The sequence below is a fragment of the Scyliorhinus torazame genome, chromosome 4 (assembly GCF_047496885.1).
Source record: "Scyliorhinus torazame isolate Kashiwa2021f chromosome 4, sScyTor2.1, whole genome shotgun sequence".
Classification (NCBI taxonomy): Eukaryota; Metazoa; Chordata; class Chondrichthyes; order Carcharhiniformes; family Scyliorhinidae; genus Scyliorhinus; species Scyliorhinus torazame.
The window spans coordinates 206,211,939-206,237,115 of record NC_092710.1 but is presented as its reverse complement, the minus strand read 5'-3'; the positions used below and the strand labels follow the sequence as shown (position 1 = coordinate 206,237,115).

Sequence of the window (25,177 nt, the reverse complement as noted above, 5' to 3'; positions counted from 1 at the left end):
AGTACTTTTCAATGCACCCCCTCACCCTTAGACACACCCCCTCATCTGCCATTAGTCCCATGTCCATTCTCCAGGGTGGGCGCCCTCCTGTTTCCTCCCCTATCTCCAAGTCTACCCAGTGTGGAGCGTGATCCGAAATGGCTATAGCCGTATACTCCGTTCCCCTCACCTTCGGGATCAACGCCCTTCCCAGCACAAAAAAGTCTATTCGCGAGTAGACTTTATGGACATAGGAGAAAAACGAGAACTCCTTACTCCTAGGTCTGCTAAATCTCCACGGGTCTACACCTCCCATCTGCTCCATAAAATCTTTAAGTACCTTGGCTGCTGCCGGCCTCCTTCCAGTCCTGGACTTCGACCTATCCAGCCCTGGTTCCAACACCGTATTAAAATCTCCCCCCATTATCAGCTTTCCCATCTCTAGGTCCGGAATGCATCCTAGCATCTGCCTCATAAAATTGGCATCATCCCAGTTCGGGGCATATACGTTTACCAAAACCACCGTCCCCTCTGTAGTTTGCCACTCACCATCACGTATCTGCCCCCCTTATCCGCCACTATAGTCTTTGCCTCGAACATTACCCGCTTCCCCACTAATATAGCCACCCCCCTGTTTTTCGCATCTAGCCCCGAATGGAACACCTGCCCCACCCATCCTTTGCGTAGCCTAACCTGGTCTATCAGTTTCAGGTGCGTTTCCTGTAACATAACCACATCTGCCTTAAGTTTCTTAAGGTGTGCGAGTACCCGTGCCTTCTTTATCGGCCCGTTCAGCCCTCTCACGTTCCACGTGATCAGCCGGGTTGGGGGGCTTCCTACCCCCCCCCCCCGTCGATTAGCCATCACCTTTTTCCAGCTCCTCACCCGGTTCCCACGCAGCTGTATCTCCCCCAGGCGGTGCCCCCCCGCCCATCCCCTCCCATACCAGCTCCCCCTCTCCCCAGCAGCAGCAACCCAGTAATTCCCCCCTCCCACCCCCCCCCCCCCCCGCTAGATCCCCCGCTAGCGTAATTACTCCCCCCATGTTGCTCCCAGAAGTCAGCAAACTCTGGCCGACCTCGGCTCGCACCGTGCGACGCCCCCTCCTTCCTGCTTCTCTATTCCCGCCATGATTATCATAGCGCGGGAACCAAGCCCGCGCTTCTCCCTTGGCCCCGCCCCCAATGGCCAACGCCCCATCTCCTCCACCTCCCCTCCTCCCCCCATCGCCACCTGTGGGAGAGAGAAAAGTTACCACATCGCAGGATTAGTACATAAAACTCCTCTTTCCCCCCTTTTTAACCCCCCTCTTTGCCCCCCACATTTGCCCCACCACTCTGTTCAAACGTTCTTTTTAATAACCCGCTCATTCCAGTTTTTCTTCCACAATAAAAGTCCACGCTTCATCCGCCGTCTCAAAGTAGTGGTGCCTCCCTCGATATGTGACCCACAGTCTTGCCGGTTGCAGCATTCCAAATTTTATCTTTTTATGAAGCACCGCCTTGGCCCGATTAAAGCTCGCCCTCCTTCTCGCCACCTCCGCACTCCAGTCTTGATAAACGCGGATCACCGCGTTCTCCCATTTACTGCTCCGAGTTTTCTTTGCCCATCTAAGGACCATTTCTCTATCCTTAAAACGGAGGAATCTCACCACTATGGCTCTGGGAATTTCTCCTGCTTTCGGCCCTCGCGCCATCACTCGGTATGCTCCCTCCACCTCCAACGGACCCGCCGGGGCCTCCGCTCCCATTAACGAGTGCAGCATCGTGCTCACATATGCCCCGACGTCCGCTCCCTCCACACCTTCAGGAAGACCAAGAATCCTCAGGTTGTTCCTCCTTGCGTTGTTCTCCAGTGCCTCCAACCTTTCCACACATTGTTTCTGATGTGCCTCATGCGTCTCCGTCTTCACCACCAGGCCCTGTATGTCGTCCTCATTCTCGGCTGCCTTTGCCTTCACGACCCGAAGCTCCCTCTCCTGGGTCTTTTGTTCCTCCTTTAGCCCTTCGATCGCCTGTAGTATCGGGGCCAACAGCTCTTTCTTCATTTCCTTTTTGAGCTCTTCCACACAGCATTTCAAGAACTCTTGTTGTTCAGGGCCCCATGTTAAACTGCCACCTTCCGACGCCATCTTGGTTTTTGCTTGCCTTCCTTGCCGCTGTTCTAAAGGATCCACTGCAATCCGGCCACTTTCTCCTCCTTTTTCCATCCGTATCCAGGGGGGATTCCCTTCTGGTTTACCGCACAGTGTTTTTAGCCGTCAAAATTGCCGTTGGGGCTCCTATCAAGAGCCCAAAAGTCCGTTTCACCGGGAGCTGCCGAAACGTGCGACTCAGCTGGTCATCGCCGCACCCGGAAGTTCCGTAACAGCACCTTCCTAATCTTAGCTACCCCCCCCCCCCCCGGCCAATAAACAAGGTAATTATCCCCTCCACCTCCTTAAAAAACGCCTTTGGAGGAAAATGTAACTGGTCTGATTAGTAAGTTTGCAGACGACACAAAGGTTAGTGGAATTGCAGATAGCGATGAGGACTGTCAGAGGATACAGCAGGATTTAGATTGTTTGGAGACTTGGGCGGAGAGATGGCAGATGGAGTTTAATCCAGACAAATGTGAGGTAATGCATTTTGGAAGGTCTAATGCAGGTAGGGAATATACAGTGAATGGTAGAACCCTCAAGAGTATTGAAAGTCAGAGAGATCTAGGAGTACAGGTCCACAGGTCATTGAAAGGGGCAACACAGGTGGAGAAGGTAGTCAAGAAGGCATACGGCATGCTTGCCTTCATTGGCCGGGGCATTGAGTATAAGAATTGGCAAGTCATGTTGCAGCTGTATAGAACCTTAGTTAGGCCACACTTGGAGTATAGTGTTCAATTCTGGTCGCCACACTACCAGAAGGATGTGGAGGCTTTAGAGAGGGTGCAGAAGAGATTTACCAGAATGTTGCCTGGTATGGAGGGCATTAGCTATGAGGAGCGATTGAATAAACTCGGTTTGTTCTCACTGGAACGAAGGAGGTTGAGGGGAGACCTGATGGAGGTATACAAAATTATGAGGGGCATAGACAGAGTGGATAGTCAGAGGCTTTTCCCCAGGGTAGAGGGGTCAATTACTAGGGGGCATAGGTTTAAGGTGAGAGGGGCAAGGTTTAGAGTAGATGTACGAGGCAAGTTTTTTACGCAGAGGGTAGTGGATGCCTGGAACTCGCTACCGGAGGAGATAGTGGAAGCAGGGACGATAGGGACATTTAAGGGGCATCTTGACAAATATATGAATAGGATGGGAATAGAAGGGTACGGACCCAGGAAGTGTAGAAGATTGTAGTTTAGTCGGGCAGCATGGTCGGCACGGGCTTGGAGGGCCGAAGGGCCTGTTCCTGTGCTGTACATTTCTTTGTTCTTTGTTTGTTCTTTGTTTGGAACAGTTAAGGGGGAATTCATTAAGGGTTATACAGAGATTACTATAGCTGTGTGGGGTCCTTATGTTTGTAGTTGATAAAAATTCTTACTGTGTGTGTTTATACAAATGTTAACTAAATTCATAGAATAAAGCTTGTTTTTTGATTAAAAGCGACTAAGAACTCTGTTGAATAACAGCTGAAAGGCAGGCTCTTGTGCCCATCCTAGCCACATTCAATAAACGGTTGTAGGTCAGGTGAACTCCATAATATACTTTGGAGTTTTCTAAACCCTGGCCCATAACAGTACGATTACAATACAGGGAGCCGAGGACAAGTGCCCGCATGAATAGTACGGGTTCAGGGTATTTTGCTCTACACCGAGGGACTGCCCCCCCTTGTTGTTTGCGCTTCCGATTGAGCGTTTGGCCATCGCGTTGAGGAGTTTGGGGATGTGACTGGGGATAGTGCAGGGGGTTGGGGGGGGGGGGTTAGAACTTAGCGTATCTTTGTGCGCAGACAATTTGTTGTTGTACATGTCGGAACCAAGTGCGTCGATGGGAGGTATAACGAAGCTGCTCCGAGTGTTTGGGTCTTTTTCGGGGTATCAGCTAAATTTGGACAAAAACAAATATTTTGTGGTGTCCCGACCGGGGGTGAAGGTGGGGATGGGGAGGGGGCTGCCGTTCCGTAGGGCAGTGACCCACTTTAGATACTTGGGGGTGCAGATGGCACGGGATTGGGGGGGGAGGGGGCTCCGTAACTATAATTTTACTAGTTTGGTGGGGAGGGTGAAAGCGGACTTGACAAGATGGGAGGGTCTTCCATTGTCGTTGGCGAATCAGGCAATCAAGATGATTGTGATGGTGTGGTTTTTGTTTATTTTTCAGTGCCAATTCAATAACAAAATCCAAGTGAAACCAGGAACCCCTTTTCAAAGGTGTGGCCCAGCACACGGCATTCTCACTGGTATAAGACTTGCTATTGATACTCTGTTCCTATTTTCAAACAGCAGGTTTCAATTCCTTCCAGAAAGCAATTATCTCTTTTAAGTTTTCAAGCAGTCTGGAAACAGCTTTTAAAATGTAGATAGAGAGACACCTCTTTCAACCAGTTCAAACTCAAAGCGAAAGTAAAAACTCACAGATCCACTCACCGAGCAACAGCCCAGCTCCACCCACACAATGACATCACTGAAGCCACGGGCGGCACGGTAGCACAGTGGGTAGCACTGTTGCTTCACTGCTCCAGGGTCCCATGTTCGATTCCCAGCTTGGGTCACTGTCTGTGCGGAGTCTGCACGTTCTCCCCGTGTCTGTGTGGGTTTCCTTCGGGTGCTCTGGTTTCCTCCCACAAGTCCCAAAAGACGTGCTGTGAAGTGAATTGGACTTTCTGAATTCTCCCTCTGTGTACCTGAACAGACGCCGGAGTATGGCGACGAAGGGCTTTTCACAGTAACTTCATAGCAGTGTGGGGGGGGGGGGGGCTCCTTCACCGGGGTGGCCTCCGATGGGGTCTGGCCCGCGATCGGGGCCCACCGATCGGTGGGCCGGCCTCCCCCACCGGGCCTACCTCCTTCCATATGCGGCTCCAAAACACCGGCTCCATGTTGGTGAGGGGCCGGTGTGCATAAGGCGTTCCCCGTGCATGCGCGGGTTGGCGCGGCGCCCATTTGGCGCTGCGTAAGGACGCTGGAGCGGAGTGAACCACTCCAGCGCCGTGCTGGCCCCCTGTGGAGGCCAGAATAGGTTGTGTCCGGGCCCTGTTTGCGCCGTCGTGAAACGGCGTTCACGACGGCGCGAGCACTTGGCCTCAATATCGGAGAATCGCCCCCAAAGTGTTTTCAGAATTCCATCTTAAGTAATTCCATGGAATAATTATTTCTGTATATCTGCACAGAAATGATTGTGTGTTGTAAATATGCTGATGCTATTACCTTGTTTTAAAACAGTGTTGCGATCTTCTTCCTGCTTCAGCAGTAGGTGGAAAGTTAAACGGCAGTAGATTAGATGAGAAGGAGACAAGTCAGATAAAACCGTTCTGTGAAAGGACAATGGATACACTGTGATATTTGATGGCAAGATTGAAATATTTTCTAAATTAAAGTATTCTTTCTAATCGCTATCTGAAACATCCTGTCATGTATCGGTGATTACATATAATTTAATTTTTACCATAATGGTTAAACTTAAGTGATTCTATTTCAATAATGAACAGGAATTGTTTGGTGCAAATCATTGTTGAGCTTAATAGTGCAGAGATATGTTTGTCTGAGAAAGATCTTATTTTCAGAAATACATTTATGGAATCTCCTAAATTGTTTACTTTTATATATTTTTTCATAGGTGAAAAAAGCTGGCTGCAGGATGACTGTGAAGATGATGACATACCCCAGTGTCCAGAAGGGTAGGACTCGTACATTTCTGACAGATTAAATATTGGAGGTCAATTTATAGGGAGCTCATGAAGCCTGATTCGGAGCAATCTAATGAACAACATTTTATAAGTTTGGCTATCTCTATCTTGCAGTACGTGCATATTTTGATGGCCTGCCTCAAGGCTTAGGTGCTGAACTCAATGGACTGGATTCTCCAAAAATGGGCTGTGTCCCCACGCTGGCGTAAAAACGCTGGCGTTTCACTCCAGACTTTCCTGAAAAACATATAGAGCCTGCTCCCGCTCCTCCCCTGCAAGCGGCAGGAGTTCGGAATCTCAGCTCAGACATCCCACCGTCCGTCTTCTCTCACTTGTGGTGGTTGTTTACCATCAGGGGGCTGGCAGGGACCTGGTGTGATTCCTGCAGCTTTAGCTGCGGATGTGGGCCCCCGTACCTCCGGTTTCGAGTCTGCACATGCGCACAGCGGCGGCCTCCGGTGGCCTCACCGAGCACAATGGTGGACTCGGACTACGGACCAGGACCAAGAAACAAGGTCCACCGATCAGCCCCGCGTCGCTTCATCTGACCCACCTGATTGCTGCCCCAGCCGCCCATAAGGCCCCCCCCTCCGGTGCTTGATATCCCCGCCCCCCCACCCACCAGGGTGGCTGTGGACTGAGTCCGCAGCCACCGCGCATGAGTCCCGACCTGCCCACGGCAGCAGGAACTCGGCAGGTCGGGACCAGAGTATCGCTGGGAGAGCCTCTGGCAATGGCCCATCAGCCGCGTGTCGTGATTCGCGGGCGAGCGATTCTCCGAGAATCACAGGAGCGGCGCCGGGCCCGATGTGGGCGTAAAAGTCGATTCTCCGCCCCCACGTCAAACGGGAATACGGCACGGGGCTATGGAGAATCTTGCACAATATCTTGGCTGGGCCATTAAGGAAGATGCTGTGGAGAGATTAATTACTGCCCGATGCAGAGGGAGAGGAGGATGAATGATTCTGACACTTCTCTTATCTTGACCTATGGCTGTTGAATTGTAGGCGGAATTTTAAGGTTGCAGGCGTGAAGGGGCCTTTAAAATTCCATGGGTTCCTTTCCTGCCACCTACCAGTCTGCAATTTAATGGGCAGTGCACAAACCTCAGGTATTATGTTTGCCCTTGTGCCAATTGAAGCTCTCAAGAAGCCAATTAATGTACACTTAAGGATCATTTCCTGCCCGGCTGCAAATTTACACTGGCAGGATGAGGTCAGCGATGGGCAAAAAAGGTAATCCTGCAAGTTCCTTGGGCAGGAAAGGAAAGGGAGAGTGTTTCCTTCATGGGCTCCCTTTTATGAAAGGAAGTTCCTCCCACAAGGACTGCCCCGACCCACAACCCAGATATCCTACCGGCCTGTACACCCCTTGCCTCATGTCACACACGCCCCTTTGTCTCTGATCCTGGCCATGTTGAGACACCCCCAACTTTAGTCCTCTGGCTCCTGGTTCTTCTTTAGGGACTGTTGCAGTTCCTGTTGTGGCCACAGTTCTTGCTGGCACTGCTGCGACTAGAGAGCTTAGGTGCAGGTTCAGTCGGCAGTTACGAAGGGAAATGCAATGCATTCCTGTCGAGAGGACTAGAATACAAGACCAGAGATATACTTCTGAGGCTGATAAGGCTTTGGTCAGACCCCGTTAGCAGTATTGTGAGCCGTATTAGGCCCCGCATCTAAGGAAGGATGTGCTGGCCTTGGAAAGGGTCCAGAGGAGGTTCACAAGAATGATCCATGGAATGAAAAGCTTGTCGTATGAGGAACGATTGAGGACGCTGGGTCTGTACTTGTTGGAGTTTAGAAAGATGAGGGGGGATCTTATTGAAACTTACAGGATACTGCGAGGCCTGGACAGAGTAGACGTGGAGAGGATGTTTCCACTTGTAGGAAAAACTAGAACCAGAGGACACAATTTCAGACTAAAGCAGCTTTGCAGCCGCAAAGGGGCCTGTACAATTCCATTTCAGACAGAGATGTGGAGGACAGAGAGGGTGGTGAATCTGTACCTCAGAAGACCGTGGAGGCTAATTCATTGAGTGTCGTTAAGACAGAGTTAGATAGGTTCTTGATTAATAAAGGGATCAGGGGTTATGGGTAGAAGCCAGGAGAATGGGGATGAGAAAATATCAGCCATGATTGAATGGCGGAGCAGACTCGATGGACTGAGTGGCCTAATTCTGCTCCTCAGTCTTCTGGTCTTATGGCCAAAGATATTGACTGGCAGCACTCAGAGGTAGGACTTTCTCCTCAGGTGGGGGCAGAAAGCCTACCTCGAGTCAAATATTGCTTCCCAGTGCATTTAATAGCTGGAGGGCAGCCTCCCGGAGTAGACATGTGTTTTAAGGTGACTTTTCTTGTGGAACGGGAGGCTCCACCACCCAGAGAATCCGGCCTGAGGATCACCCAGAAAGAATTAAAAGGGAAAATGAAAGGGCAGCACGGTGGCGCAGTGGTAGCACTGCAGCCTCAAGCGCTGAGGTCCCAGGTTCGATCCCAGCTCTGGGTCACTGTTCGTGTGGACTTTGCACATTCTCCCCGTGTTTGCGTGGGTTTCGCCCCCACAACCCAAAGATGTGCAGGGTAGGTGGATTGGCCATGTTAAATTGTCCCTTAATTGGAAAAATTAATTGGGTACTCCAAATTTAAAAAAAAGGGAAAATGAAATAGCTCGATCCCTGGTCATACCTATCAGATCACAGTTAGAACATAGAACATAGAACAATACAGCGCAGTACAGGCCCTTCGGCCCACGATGTTGCACCGAAACAAAAAGCCATCTAACCTACACTATACCATTATCATCCATATGTTTATCCAATAAACTTTTAAATGCCCTCAATGTTGGCGAGTTCACTACTGTAGCAGGTAGGGCATTCCACGGCCTCACTACTCTTTGCGTAAAGAACCTACCTCTGACCTCTGTCCTATATCTATTACCCCTCAGTTTAAAGTTATGTCCCCTCGTGCCAGCCATTTCCATCCGCGGGAGAAGGCTCTCACTGTCCACCCTATCCAACCCCCTGATCATTTTGTATGCCTCTATTAAGTCTCCTCTTAACCTTCTTCTCTCCAACGAAAACAACCTCAAGTCCATCAGCCTTTCCTCATAAGATTTTCCCTCCATACCAGGCAACATCCTGGTAAATCTCCTCTACACCCGCTCCAAAGCCTCCACGTCCTTCCTATAATGCGGTGACCAGAACTGTACGCAATACTCCAAATGTGGCCGTACCAGAGTTCTGTACAGCTGCAACATGACCTCCTGACTCCGGAACTCAATCCCTCTACCAATAAAGGCCAACACTCCATAGGCCTTCTTCACCACCCTATCAACCTGGGTGGCAACTTTCAGGGATCTATGTACATGGACACCTAGATCCCTCTGCTCATCCACACTTCCAAGAACTTTACCATGAGCCAAATATTCCGCATTCCTGTTATTCCTTCCAAAGTGAATCACCTCACACTCCTCTACATTAAACTCCATTTGCCACCTCTCAGCCCAGCTCTGCAGCTTATCTATATCCCTCTGTAACCTGCTACTTCCTTCCACACTATCGACAACACCACCGACTTTAGTATCGTCTGCAAATTTACTGCGCCTTCCTCTAGGTCATTGATAAAAATGACAAACAGCAACGGCCCCAGAACAGATCCTTGTGGTACTCCACTTGTGACTGAACTCCATTCTGAACATTTCCCATCAACCACCACCCTCTGTCTTCTTTCAGCTAGCCAATTTCTGATCCACATCTCTAAATCACCCTCAATCCCCAGCCTCCGTATTTTCTGCAATAGCCTACCGTGGGGAACCTTATCAAACGCTTTGCTGAAATCCATATACACCACGTCAACTGCTCTACCCTCGTCTACCTGTTCAGTCACCTTCTCAAACAACTCGATAAGGTTTGTGAGGCATGACCTACCCTTCACAAAGCCATGCTGACTATCCCTGATCATGTTATTCCTATCTAGATGATTATAAATCTTGTCTCTTATAATCCCCTCCAAGACTTTACCCACTACAGACGTGAGGCTCACCGGTCTATAGTTGCCGGGGTTGTCTCTGCTCCCCTTTTTGAACAAAGGGACCACATTTGCTATCCTCCAGTCCTCTGGCACTATTCCTGTAGCCAATGATGACATAAAAATCAAAGCCAATGGTCCAGCAATCTCTTCCCTGGCCTCCCAGAGAATCCTAGGATAAATCCCATCAGGTCCCGGGGACTTATCTATTTTCAGCCTGTCCAGAATTGCCAACACCTCTTCCCTACGTACCTCAATGCCATCTAATCTATTTACCTGGAGCTCAGCATTCTCCTCCACAACATTATCTTTTTCCTGAGTGAATACTGACAAAAAATATTCATTTAGTATCTCGCCTATCTCTTCAGACTCCACACACAACTTCCCATCCCTGTCCTTGACTGGTCCTACTCTTTCCCTAGTCATTCACTTCGGGGAGAAGTGATTCATTTTACCTCAATGTTGCTCAGTTATGAGAGTAAGCATCAGCCAGGACTCCCGTCACTAATGGATGTTGGGAGGATTGTTTGGGAGGGCTATTAGAAGAGTTTTTTGAGGAGTATTAGTAGGAATCTTCGCAGCATCATTTGAAGGGCGTTTAAAGAATATTCTGAGTGACAGCTTCACTTTTTCTTTTCTCTATAGAGCTCTCTGCATTAGCTAACTGCATTGTTGCTGCTTCTGTTCATTCTTGAAATTAAAAAAAAATTCATTCACGGGATGTGGGCATCGCTGGTTGACCAGCATTTATTGCCCATCCCTCGTTGCCCTTCAGAAATGAAAATGAAATGAAATGAAAATCGCTTATTGTCACAAGTAGGCTTCAAATGAAGTTACTGTGAAAAGCCCCCAGTCGTCACATTCCGACGCCTGTTCAGGGAGGCTGGTACGGGAATTGAACCCGCGCTGCTGGCCTGTCTGGGTCTGCTTTAAAAGCCAACAATTTAGCCCTGTGCTAAACCAACCCCTATGGTGGTGAGTTGCCTTCTTGAACCGCTGCAGTCCTTGCGGAGTAGGTACACCAACAGTGCTGTTAGGGGGAGGTAGTTCTGGATTTAGACCCAGGGACAGTGAAGGAACAGCAATATATTTTGAAGTCAGCGTGGTGAGTAACTTGGAGGGGAACCTCCAGGTAGTGGGGCTCCGAGATATCTGCTGATCTTGTCCTTCCAGATGGTAGTGGCCGTGGGTTTGGAAGGTGCTGCCTTAGGAATCTGCAGTCCATCTTGTAGATGGTACATACAGCTGCCACAATTTGTCGGTAGTGAAGGGATTGAATGTTTGTGGAGGGGAACATCCAGGTGGTGGGGTTCCCAAATCTTTGCTGCTCTTGTCCTTTAGATGGTAGACTCCAACCAGCAGAGAGTTGCCCCCCTGATTCTCATTGACTACAGTTTAGCTAGGGCTCCTTGATGCCATACTCGGCCAAATGTTGCTTTGATGTCAAGGGTAGTCACTCTCACCTCGCCTCTGGCATTCAGCTCTTTTGCCCAAGTTTGAACCAAGGCTGTAATGTGGTCAGGTGCTAAGCGACCCTGGCGGAAACCAAACTGAGCGTCCGTGAGCAGGTTATTGCTGAGTAAGTGCTGCTTGATGGCACTGTTGATGACTTCTTCCATCAGTTTGCAGATGATGGAAAGTAGACTGATAGGACGGTAATTGGCTGGGTTGGATTTGTCCTGTTTCTTGTGTATATGACACACCTGGGCAATTTTCCACATTGCTGGGTAGATGCCAGTATTATAGCTGTACTGGAACAGCTTGGCTAGGGGTGCAAAGTTCTGGAGCACAAGTCTTCTATTGCCAGAATATTGTCAGGGCCCATAGTCTTTGCAATATCCAAAGACTTCAGTCATTTCTTGACATCACGTGGAGTGAATCGTATTGGCTGAAGACTGACATCTGTGATGCTGGGGACCTCTGGAGGAGACAGAGATGGATCATCCACTCGGCACTTCTGGCTGAAGATTGTTACGAATGCCTCAGTCTTGTCTTTTGCAGAAACATGCTGGCTCCTCCATCATTGAGGATGGGGATATTTGTGGAGCCTCCTTTTCCAGCGAGTTGTTCAATTGTCCACCACCATTCACGGCTGGATGTGGCAGGACTACAGAGCTTAAATCTGATGTGTTTGTTGTGGAATTGCTTAGCTCTGTCTATTACTTACTACATCTTTGGGTTGTGGGGGGCGAAACCTACGCAAACACGGGGAGAATGTGCAAACTCCACACGAACAATGTGCAAACTCCACACGGACAGTGACAAAAGAGCTGTTTGGCAAACAAGTATCTCTATGTAGTAGCTTCACCAGGTTGACACCTCATTTTGAGGTATGCCTGGTGTTGCTCCTGGCATGCACTCCTGCATTCTTCATTGAACCAGGGTTGATCCCCTGGCTTGGTGGCAATGGTAGAGTGGGGGATATGCCAGGCCATGAGGTGGCAGATTGTGGTTGGGTACAAGTCTGCTGATTGCCCACAGCGCCTCATGGATGCCCAGTCTTGACTTACTAGATCTGACCAAAGTCTATCCCATTTAGCACCGAAGTAGTGCCACATAACACGATGGAGGATATCCTCAATGTGAAGACGGGACTTTGTCTCCACAAGATATGATTCTGTGAGTATGCCTATGTCAGGCTGTTGCTAAACTAGTCTGTGAGACAGCTCTCCCAACTTTGGTACAAACCCCCAGATGTTCGTAAGGAGGGCTTTGCCTTTTTCCTTTCTGGTTCGATGCTGGGTGGTCTTTCCGGTTTCATTCCTTTTTATGTGCTTTGTAGCGGTCAAATACATTACTGTGAGTTTGGAGTCACATATAGGCCAGACCAGGTAAGTATGGCAGATTTCCTCCCCTAAAGGCCATAGTGAACCAGATGGGCCTTTACGACAATGGTCATCCTTAGACTTTTAAGTCCGGTTAATTTATTGAATTTAAATTTCACCATCTGCCATGGTGGGATTCGAACCCGGGTCCCCAGATCATTACACTGGGGCTCTGGATTACTAGTCCAGCGACAATACCACAGGGCCACCACCTCCCCAAATATGCCCTCTATCAGGCCATTGCATCTTCAAGGCTTTTCAAGGCATCACTAAGTGATTTTGAGCTAAATGTTTTGGTTGGCTCTGCTTCTTGCTCACCAGCCTTCCTCTCTAGCCCTCTGTTATTCCGTTTCTTTCAGGTTCTCGGTGGGTACACCTCTGCATCCGAGACAAGTTTAACTCATCCAATCCAATTTTCTTGACCATTTCTACTATTGTCTTGCATTTTCTCGATAGGCTGCACATTGCCTTTGATTCGAACACATTCTCGCCATAACTTTGTCCATGCATCATTCGTTTAGATGAGGTTACCTCATTCCATGCCGCACAGATGTTTTCACTGTTACAGTTCTTCCAAGAACGCCTTAGCACAGGAGCATCATCACCTCCTGTTGCCTTGTGGCTTGCCCAAAGGTTCTTCTGTGGCAATATGCTTGATGCTTGCCCCTTGATCCACAGGCTGCAAAATGGAGAGATGTTAAGTGGTAGGAAGATCACTTGGAGGTTGGCACTGAGATCATCAAGAGCCGTAGGATGGCCAGGAGCATTGTTGAGGAGGAGCAATTTTTTTTCTTTGGCAGGATAATTTGCTGAATAATTTAAAAAAAAAAATTTAGAGTACCCAATTAATTTTCCAATTAAGGGGCAATTTAGCGTGGCCAATCCACCTACCCTGCACATCTTTGGGTTGTGGGGGCGAAACCCACGCAAACACGGGGAGAATATGCAAACTCCACACGGAGAGTGACCCAGAATCGAACCTGGGACCTCAGCTGCGTGAGGCAGCGTGCTACCCACTGCGCCACCGTGCTGCCTGAATTTACTGAATAATAATCCTTAACGTCTAGACAAAAATATGATGTAACCCAATGCTCAAAAATTGCTCGAGTTTGCCTGTACTTTCTTGTTTGCCCTCCACACAACTGGTGGCCTATTCTTTGAATAGCCCTTCATTGCCGTGGCTGTTTGTAAGGGTGCACAAGTGTTGGCTTCACTTTACAATCACGTGCTGCATTTTCACCAAGCAGCAATGTCAGAAGATACTTTGCTGGCATACACTCTTTTTGTTCCCCTCTTGAAATGTATGTCCTGGAGCCATCCCTTTCCAGAATAAACCAGTCTTATTCACAATAAACACTTGCTGAGAAGTCCATCCACCCACTTCAATGATTTCACTTAAAGCAGTTAAGTCCTCTATTAAAACATTATCATCGGCACTGGCAACGTCCCCACTTACAACAATGTTATGCACGTGAGCATGCTTTTTTAAATAATATATAATAATCTTTATTGTCACAAGTAGCTTACATTAACACTGCAATGAAGTTACTGTGAAAATCCCCTGGTCACCACATTCCGGCTCCTGTTCGAGTACACAGAGGGACAATTCAGAATGTCCAGGTTACTTAACAGCACGTCTTTCAGGAGGAAACTTGTGGGAGGGAACTGGAGCATCCGGAGAAAACCCTGCAGACACATGGAGAACGTGCAAACTCCGCACCGGGAGTGACCCAAGCCGGGAATCGCACCTGGGACCCTGGCGTTGTGAGGTAACAGTGCAAACCACTGTGCTATCATGCCGTCCTTACAAACCTTATAAACCACCTTACAAACCACCCATGACTAGCACTAAATGGTTCTATGTTTGAACTTTCACCACAGTCATTTGTAAGATTATTGTACAAACTCCTCCCCTTTTCTTGAATTAAGCATTAAACTAAGAGGCATGCATTGCTGAGTTTGAAGTTCAGTCCGTATGGTTCTTCCATGTCCATCACGATTCCACTCTGATTATTCCTACTTAATCTACTCTGAGCCAAGGAGGTTTTCAGCTTACTCTATTTTTATCATTGTTTTTTTAACTGTTCTCACTGTTGATTCTGGCAAGTCGTGAACTGTAGTGATATCCACTGTATGTTCAACTGCTTCAGGGTGCTTTATAATATCTAACCTCACTGTAATTCACAGTGTAATTTATTTTTGCTTTCTTTTCTTAACATAAAGCACTTCATAATCACTGCCTCATTTTTGGCTTTTTACGAGTGACGTTCATGGGTAAAATTAACAAATTTTCCCGTGAAACAAGTTCACCCATGGGCGGCACGGTGGCAAAGTGGTTAGCACTGCTGCCTCACAGCGCCAGGGACCCGGGTTTAATTCCGGCCTTGGTGATTGTTTTGTGTGGAGTTTGCACTTTCTCCCCATGTATGCGTGGGTTTCCTCTGGGCACTCTGGTTTCCTCCCACAGTCCAGAGATGTGCAGGTTAGGTAGACTGGCCATGCTAAATTGCCCATTAGTGCCTAAGAGATTAGGTAGGGTTATGGGGTTACTGGGACAGGGCGGGGGAATAGGCCTGGGTAGGGTGCTCTTTCAGAGGGTCAATGTAGACTTAATCAGTCGAATGATCTCCTTCTGCACTGTAGGGATTCTATGATCTATATTCCACAACAATTCAGACAACCAAGTTGGCTCAGGAGATAGCTGCTTTTTGCACAGTTTACAAATTGGCACGGTGCACTTTGTCTATACTGTACAAGGTGGTGAGTGATTAACCCACGGTGTTTAAAAGGACTACTAGAGACCACTTACAGAGCAATGCACCTGAACCTAGCATAAATACAAATCTGGGCTGCTTCTATCTGTCTGAGGCTCATAATATTCTCGCAAGGTTGCCTGCTTTCCAGACTCTTGCAGGTGCAATATGAGAGCTCTGCTGAAACACTCAGGACTACAGGGACATTAACATGAAACAGCAGCAACGCGAATGCTGGGTATTGGAGAGCGATATTAACATGAACTGACAATGTGCGTGATGGCATTGAGCGATAAATTCATGCATGAGATATACATAAATAAAAACACCAGAGAAAATTTTCAGTGTTCGTTTCGTACTTGTTTCTCTGAGAAAGTTGTAACAATTGAAACCTAAATTTCTTTCCAACATTCTGATTTTTCCAGGTATTCTCGGCCTCCTGTCATCTTGTTTTCATTAGATGGATTCAGATTTGATTATTTGAAGAAGTGGAAGAGTTCTGTGCCTGTTATAGACAAACTGAGTAAGTAGGATCAAAATGGAGAAGAACAAATATATTCTCTTTTGTTTATGCAAATGTATTCTGATAGTTATTGCTTAACCTTGCTCCTTGCTTCCCACAAATTAGCTTCAATTTGTACTCTTGCTGCAAGTCTCTGCATTGTGCAAACGCTCAGTAGCCATTCCATGTAACTGTTCTTCTATTGGTCATGCATTAATCCATAGACCTTTCTGGCAGCCAACAACAAGTTACGTCTCAAAAATTAATTACAATGGTGATGATTTTAATTTTAATCTTTAAGCTGATGTTTATTGTGTATCAGCGCCAACTGGAAGAGGGACAAATATGATTTCTTTAAAACAATGTCTTGACAAAATGTTCCAAAGGTTCCCATGGCTCAAACTCTCAACTTGGCCATCAGTGCTTGCACTGAAGCCAAATAATGGTCAAGAAAATGGGCAACAAATGGAATGAATTATCGTGACTGCACCAAGTATATATATATATATATATTTTAAATCTATCAGACTGGAAGATAGTATCTTAGGAATCATATACCTTTAATTATCGGCTGTTCATGTCAGTGGGATCTTCACGCCCCACTGATGGCGCACCCCCACCGCAGGGTTAACAACGTCAAGACCAAAAGATCCCGCCACCAACCAATGGAGGGCCACCTTCGCGAAACAAGGGTTGTGCAGAAAATCCCACCTTAGTGCTTATAAACATCAGCACTTCCATAGAACCATAGAATTACTACAGTGTAGAAGGAGGCTATTTGGTTCATCGGGTCCGCACTGACCTTCTGGAAGCGCACCTTCCTAGGCCCATTCCCCTGCCTCATCCCCATTACCCCATCTTATTTGCACATCTTTGGACACTAAGGGGCAATATTTTATCATGGTCAATCCACCTAACTTTCACATCTTTGGACTGTGGGAGGAAAACCATGCAGACACGGGGGGGAAGATGCAAACTCCCCCAGGGGCTGGTTTAGCACAGGGCTAAATCGCTGGCTTTGAAAGCAGACCAAGGCAGGCCAGCAGCACGGTTCAATTCCCGTACCAGCCTCCCCGAACAGGCACCGGAATGTGGCGACTAGGGGCTTTTCACAGTAACTTCATTTGAAGCCTACTTGTGACAATAAGCGATTTTCATTTTCAAACTCCACACAGGCAATCACCCAAGGCTTGGAATTGAAGCCAGGTCCCTGGAGCTGTAAGGCTTTATAGATAACCACTGTGCCTCCGTGCCACCCCTCTTAACTTGCAATGTTTATTGAATATCACAAGAACAAATTTATAAATAGAGGCAAAAAATATAAAAGCAATGGAGTAATAGTTTGGCCTTAACTGGAATTTTGTGTTCAACTCTGGGCAGGAGGATGTAAAGGCATTTAGGAGGATATAGGAAAGATGTAGGAGTGTGGTTCTAGGGATGAGAAATTTCCGTTATGAGAAATTTCCGTTATGGTGATAGATTGGCAAAGCTGGTGTTGTTCTCCTCAGAGAAGGAGGTTAAGCGGTGATTTTATTAAGATGTTCAAAACCACGATGGGCCTAGGCATTCGTGGAGCATTTCTCCCTCCTCCACGTCAGCCTGGAACATAGAACATAAGAACTAGGAGCAGGAGTAGGTAATGAAAGCCCTCAAGCCTCTCCGCCACTCAATACGATCTTGGCTGATCTCATCTCCACCTTCCTGCCCACTCCCCATAACCCTTCATAGATTCATAGAATCCCTACCGTGCAGGAGGCCATTTGGCCCATTGTGTCTGCACCGATTCTCCGAAAGCAGTCTCCCCAAGCCCACTTCCCTGCCCCATCACCACAACCCCATGTAATCTACACATCTATGGACACTAAGGGGCAATTTTGCATGGTCAGTCCACCTAACCTGCACTTCTTTGGACTGTGGGAGGAAACTAGACCACCAGGATGAAACCCACACAGACACGGAAAGATCGTACTAGCTCCATACAGACAATGACTCAAGACTGGAATCGAATCGTGTATACTATTTAAAAACCTATCTACCTCCTCCTTAAATTTGTTTAGTATTCCAGTGTCCACTGCACTCTGGGGTAGAGAATGCCACAGATTCACAACCTTTTGAGTGAAATAATCCCCTTGAGTGAAATAATCCCTCCTCATTTCTGTTTTAAATCTGCCCTTTAGCCTAAACCTATGCCCTCTCATTCTAGAATGTTCAACAAGGTGAAACATCTGCTCAGCATCTATCCTTTCAATCCGTAGCATCTTATATAGCTCAATTAGATCTCCTCTCATTCTTTGAAATTTCAGCGAGTATAGGCCTAAACTGCTCAATCTTTCTTCAGAAGACAAGTCCTTCATCTCTGGAATCAATCTCGTGAATCTTCTCTGAACTGTCTCTAATGCATTTATATCCTTCCTCAAGTAAGGGGACCAAAACTGTACGCATTAATCTAGATGTGGTCTCACCCATTCCCACATTCAATCCCTGCATCCATGTCATTAATATATATTGTAAATAGTTGGGACCGTAGGACGGAAACCTGTGACACACCACGAGTCACAGCTTGCCAACCAGTAAAAGAACCATTTATTTCCACTCACTGCTTTCTGTTGGTTAGCCAATCCTCTATCCACGCTAATATATTATCCCAACCTGGTGTGATCTTACCTTGTGTATTAACCTTTTGTGCGGCATATAATCAAATGCCTTCTGGAAGTCCAGATACAATCCAACTACAGGAACCCCTTTATCCACTTTGCATGTTACCTCTTCGGAGAACTCCAGCAAATTAGTCAAATACGATTTACCCCTCATGAAACCATGCTGACTCTAATGGATTGCGTTTTGACTTTCCAAATATTCCATTACTACTTCCTTAATAATGGACTCCCAACAGTTTCCCAATAACAGACATTAAACTAACTGATCTATAGTTTGCTCATTTCTGCCTTCCTCCCTTTTTGAACTGGGGTATTACATTAGCATTTTTCCAATCCACTGGAACTTTTCCAGAATCCAGGAAATTTTGGAATATTATAATCAATGCCTCCACTATCTCTGCTACCACTTCCTTTAAGACCTTAGGATGTAGGCCATCAGGCCCTGGGGATTTGTCTGCCTTTAATCCCAATAGATTGCTCAATACTTTTGCCCTAGTGATGGCCATTGTTTTAAGTTCCTCCTTTTCCACAACCTCTGCATTACTTGTTATTATTGGGATGGTTCTCGTGTCTTCCACTGTAAAAACTGAGGCAAAATATTGGTTTAGTATCTCTGCCATTTCTGTGTTCTCCATTAACAACTTCCCAATTTTGACATCTAAGGGACCCACATTAACTTTGGCTACTCTCTTTCTTTGTATATACTTTTAGAATCTTTGGCTATCTGTTTTTTACATTTTTCCCTAGATTTCTTTCATAATTTACCTTTGCTCTTTTTTATTATTTTTTTAGTTACCCTCTATTTGTCTTTAAAATATTCCCAATCCTCCAGCCTGCCACTAGCTGTTGCGAAATGGTTTTTGTCTTTTCTTTTGTATCTTTAAACACCTTGCTTAGCCATGAATGCATTTCCCCCCTCCTCCTTACAATCATTTCTTCTCTCTGGAATATATTTTTTGGGGAGGAATTGAATATCTCCTTAAATATCTGACACTGTTCATCATCAACTGTCCTACCTTTTAATATTTCTGCCCAGTCCACTCGGGCCAAATCTATCCTCAGACTATGTAACTTCCTTCGTTAGTGTGAGATTCAGGTTTATTGCCCTCAAACTGAATTTGAAATTCAAACGTGCAATGATCACTCTTCCCTAGAAGATCCTTTACTACCAGATATTAATTAATCCCATCTCATTACACAATACTAAATCCAAAACAGTCTGCTCCCTGGTTGGTTAGATGACATATTGTTCCAAGAAACAATCTCTAATCCACACAATGAGCTCTCCCTCAAGACTACCCTTGCCAATTTGATTAATCAAATCTATATACATATTAAAATCACCCATGATTATTGTCATGCCTTTCTTACAGCTCCCAATGTTTCCTGATTATACTGTGTCCTATTGTGGAACTAATATTAGGAGACCTACAGACTACTCTCACTCGGGACTTCTTTCATTTGCTATTTCTTATTTCTGCCCAGACTGATTCTACGTCTTAATCTCCAGTGCCAACATAATTTCTTACTACAGCATTGATCCATTCTTTTACTAACAAAGTTACACCACCTCCTTTTCCTTTTTGATAATCCTTCCGAAATACTGAGTACCCTTGGATATTCAACTCCCAGACCTGGGGCGAGATTCTCCGACCCCCCGCCGGGTCGGAGAATCGCCGGGGGCTGGCGTGAATCCCGCCCCCGCCGGTTGCCGAATTCTCCGGCACCGGATATTCAGCGGGGGCGGGAATCGCGCCGCGCCGGTTGGGGGGCCCCCCCCGCGATTCTCCGGCCCGGATGGGCCGAAGTCCCGCTGCTAAAATGCCTGTCTCGCCGGTGTAGATTAAACCACCTACCTTACCGGTGGGACAAGGCGGCGCGGGCGGGCTCCGGGGTCCTGGGGGGGGGGGGGGGGGCGCGGGGCGATCTGGCCCCGGGGGGTGCCCCCACGGTGGCCTGGCCCGCGATCGGGGCCCACCGATCCGTGGGCGGGCCTGTGCCGTGGGGGCATCTTTTCCTTCTGCCTTCGCCACGGTCTCCACCATGGCGGAGGCGGAAGAGACTCCCTCCACAGCGCATGTGCGGGGATGCCGTGAGCGCCCGCTAACGCTCCCGCACATGCGCTGCCCGGAGATGTCATTTCCGCACCAGCTGGTTGGGCACCAAAGGCCTTTTCCGCCAGCTGGCGGGGCGGAAATTAGTCCGGCGCGGGCCTATCCCCTTAAAGTTGGGGCTTGGCCCCCCAAGATGCGGAGCATTCCGCACCTTTGGGGCGGCGCGATGCCCGACTGATTTGTACCGTTTTGGGCGGACATCGCGCCGATACCGGAGAATTTCGCCCCTGGTCTCAGTAATCATCGGCAAATCATACCCCGTTATCTCATTATACGCTGTTGACTCATTAATTTTATTCTGAATGGTATGGGATTCCCTGGTGTAATATGACATTCACATACTCTGTCCCTTTCTTTCATTATCTGGTAACAATTAGCCTCATCATTAACCTTCTGCTTACACTTTAATTTTTTAAATTTCCATGCAACTGAATCACAGTGTCTATGATGGCTACACTTCAGAAAGGAGGTAGTCACTAGACAAATCCTTCCAGTTTGCAATGGCAACATTGTTGACATTCTCAGTTTACAATTCATTGCTACCTCGTGGAGATCACCAAAGTCCTGTTTTTCGAGGGAAGGAGTCTTTATCGTCTTAGAATAGCGAAAGTAAATGTTGGCCCTTTAGAGGACGATACTGGTGAAATAATTAAAGGAGATGTCAGCAGAGATAGTGGATGTATTGGTTATGATATTTCAAAATTCCCTAGATTCTGGAAAGGTCCCAGTGGATTGGAAGCACACTAATGTAGCTCCCGTCTTCAAAAAGGAAGATAAGCAAAATGTAGGAAACGATAGACCGGCTAGCTTGACCTCTGTGGTGGGAAGTTGCTGGAGGTGATGATTGAACATTTGGAAAGACAAAGCTCAATCCACCATTGTCAGCATGGCTTTATGAGGGTAAGTCATGCTTGACAAACTTGCTTGAGTTCTTTGAGGACACAACCAGCAAGGTGGATAATGCGCAACCTGTGGATTTGGTATATCTACATTTCCAGAAGATGTTTGACAAGGTGACGCATAAAAGATTGATTCAGAAGGTGAGAGTGCAAGGTGTTGCGGGTAGAATACTAGATTGGATTGAGGATTGGCTGACTGACAGAAAGCAGAGGGTTGGGCTAAATGAATCCTTCTCTGGCTGGCAAACTGTAACTAGTGGGGTGCCACAGGGTTCAGTCCTCAGACCTCAACTGTTTACAATCTGTAAAAATGATCTGCAAGCAGGGACAGAGTGTAACAGCAAAATTTGCAGATGATACTAAAATAGGCAGGCAGTGAAGAAGAGGTACAGATTTTACAGATGGCTATAGCTAGGCTAGGAGATTGGGGCAAAATTTGGCAGATGGAGTTTAATGTGGATAGGTACAAGGTTTGGGCAGAGGGATCTAGGTGTCTTTGTTCATGAATTGCAGAAAGTCCTTATGTAGGAACAAAATGTAATAAGAAAGGCAAATGGATGTTAGCGTCTATTGCAAAAGGACTGGAGTATAAAAGTAGAGAAGTATTTTTGCAATTGTGTCCAGTTTTGGTCTCTTTATTTGAGGAAGGGTGTGATAGCATTGGAGGAAGTTCAGAGGACGTTCACCAGATTGATTCCGGGGATGAAGGGATTGACATATGAGGAGAGATTAAACAGTTTGGCCTTATACTCACTGAAGTTTAGAAGGACGAGAGGGGATCTGATCGAGCTATATAAAATACAAAAAGGGATTGATAAAGTAAATGTGGACCAAATGTTCCCCCTTGTGGAGCAATCTAGAACGAGAGGTCACAGATGTAGGTTGAGAGGCGGTAGATTTAAAACTGAGATAAGGAGGCACTACTTCTCGCAGAGGGTGGTGAATTTGTGGAACTCGCTGCCCCATAGTGCAGTGGAGTCTAAATCATTAAAAGGTTTCAAGAGGGAGATAGATATATTTTTAATTAACAAAACAGGTTAAAGGTCTATGGGAAACAGGTAGGGAGGTGTCTTTGAGACCAGGAAGAGATCAGCCATGATCTGATTGAATGGCGGAGTAGGCTCGAAGGGCTAAACTGCCTACTTCTACTCCTAATTCCTAAGTCTTCTGTCTACCCAAAGTGAAGCAGGAGGAGTGGGCACGTGGTTGGACAAGGTGGCTCTCCAATGGTGTAGGTATCCATTACATGTGTCTCGGCAGTTGCAAATCCCAATGGGAAGATTACCGGAATGGCAAAGAATTCCAGTGCCTGAACCTGCAGTTTTTGTGTGACTTTTCTCAAATCATCATGTTGATGAATGCCCCTTCTCCTGGAAGTAGTCACTCTACTTTCATCCTGCATCATTCAACTATTCCACCATCATCAAGTCATCGTTTTGAACCAGAGAGTTGCTGCTCAGCATGAAATATTTTGTGAGACATTGGATGGGCAGGTTAGATGGAGCAATAGTTGATCTCTGCTTAAGTATTGCTACTATGTTACTAAAACCAAATAAAGAAATTACTAAGATAAGTTACCTTTTATTAGAAGTAAATAATCTAAATTGCCGTACCTTGCAAATTACTTTCCTAACTTTAAACACTTCCAAAGGTTTGTATTCTATCCACCCACACACACCCAAGATGATATTGCTGCTGTAACAATGAGTTGTTAGTGCATAATCTACACTGTCCTCTGCAGAATCTCATAATTTTACATCTGCTTATTGAATGACATCTACTTCATGCCCTACATGGCTTCACCCTCTGGATAAGTTTGAACTTGTTCACATTGATCATTATTTTTGTTACTGCTCTCAATTTATTGACCTGAAAGACGTACAGTTAGGTGAATTGGACATTCTGAATTCTCCCTCAGTTTACCCGAACAGGCACCAGAGTGTGGCGACGAAGGCATTTTCGCAGTAACTCCATTGCAGTGTTAATGTAAACCTACATGTGACAATAATAAAGATTATTAATTATTATTATCCATTTGGACATCTGGGGCAAAATTCTCCGATATCGGCGCGGTGTCCGCCGACTGGCGCCCAAAATGACGCAAATCAGTCGGGCATCACGCCGCCCCAAAGATGCGGAATGCTCCGCATCTTGGGGGGCTGAGCCCCAACCTTAAGGGGCTAGGCCCGCGCCGGAAGAATTTCCGCCCCGCCAGCTGGCGGAAAAGGCCTTTGGTGCCCCGCCAGCTGGCGCGGAAATTACATCTCCGGGCGGCGCAAGCGCGGGAGCGTTAGCGGCCGCTGACGGCATTCCCGCGCATGCGCAGTGGAGGGAGTCTCTTCCGCCTCCGCCATGGTGGAGACCTGGCGAAGGCGGAAGGGAAAGAGTGCCCCCACGGCACAGGCCCGCTCATGGATCGGTGGCCCCCCCCCCGGGGCCAGATCGCCCCGCGCCCCCCCCAGGACCCCGGAGCCCGCCTGCGCTGCCTTGTCCCGCCGGTAAGGTAGGTGGTTTAATCTACGCCGGCGGGACAGCCATTTTAGCGGCGGGACTTCGGCCCATCGGGGCCGGAGAATCGTGGGGGTGGGCCCGCCAACCGGCACGGCGCGATTCCCGCCCCCGCCGAATATCCGGTGCCGGAGAATTCGGCAACCGGCGGGGGCGGGATTCACGCCAGTCCCCGGCGATTCTCCGACCCGGCGGGGGGTCGGAGAATCTCGCCCCTTAAATGTAATTTTGGGCAGGATTCTCCGGCCCCTTCCGTCGGGCGACTGGAGAACCCCGCCCGAGTTCGATGGAGTTCTCCATTGTACGCAGCTTGTCGGTGACGTTCTTGCGGCAGGTGGAGCAGAAGAATCCAGCCCTTCATCTTCCACATCAGTTTGCAAAAAAATATTCAGATAGCACTCCCAATGCGAGCTTTGTGTTACATCACTGACAGAAGGATATCCCTGTGAACATTCTAACGCAGTGCTATCCAGCAAGGGGCTAATTGCTGATCCACTTTCATATTTGATAAGGTGCCACATCAATGGTTATTGTGGAAAATAAAGCTTATGCTGTACGGGGGTAACATATTAGCTTGGATAGAAGATTGGCTGGCTGGCAGAGAACAGAGAGTATGCACAAATAGTTCTTCATTTGATTGACAGGACATGACATGTGGAATCCTGCATGGGGTCTGTGCTGGGGCCTCAACATTTTACAATTTACACCAGTGACTTAGATGAGGGGCGTGAAGGCATGGTAGCTATATTTGCCAATGACACAAAGATAGATAGGAGAGTATGTTGTGAAAAGGACATAGGGAGGTTGCAGATGGATATAGATAGATTGAGCGAGTGGGATAAAATCTGACAGAAGGGGCTGGATTCTCCAAAAATGAGGCTATGTCCCCTGAGAAAGTCCTGAGCGATTCCCCTACCTGCAGGGGGCTAGCAGGGCCCCGGAGTGCTTCTCGCAGCTCTGGCTCTGGATACGGGGCCCCTCACTTCTGGTCGGGAGTCCGCACATGCACACGGCGGCGGCCTGCGACGGACTGGGACCGCGGAGCGACAGCAGAAATGTAGGCCCCCCCCCCGAGATCGCCCGAGCCCGCGGATCTGTGTCG

The 25,177-nt window shown here is 47.5% G+C and overlaps 1 protein-coding gene across 5 annotated transcripts in view; it reads left to right on the top strand.

The window, feature by feature from the left end:
* LOC140410710 (ectonucleotide pyrophosphatase/phosphodiesterase family member 3-like) overlaps positions 1-25,177 on the top strand; it is a 280,597-nt gene that overhangs the window by 80,916 nt on the left and 174,504 nt on the right. For all 5 annotated transcript variants that reach the window (XM_072499147.1, XM_072499148.1, XM_072499151.1 and 2 more), the window contains 2 exons: positions 5,723-5,783; positions 15,821-15,918. In XM_072499147.1, coding sequence (XP_072355248.1) covers positions 5,723-5,783; positions 15,821-15,918 — 159 coding nt within the window. The remainder of the gene's footprint in view (positions 1-5,722; positions 5,784-15,820; positions 15,919-25,177) is intronic.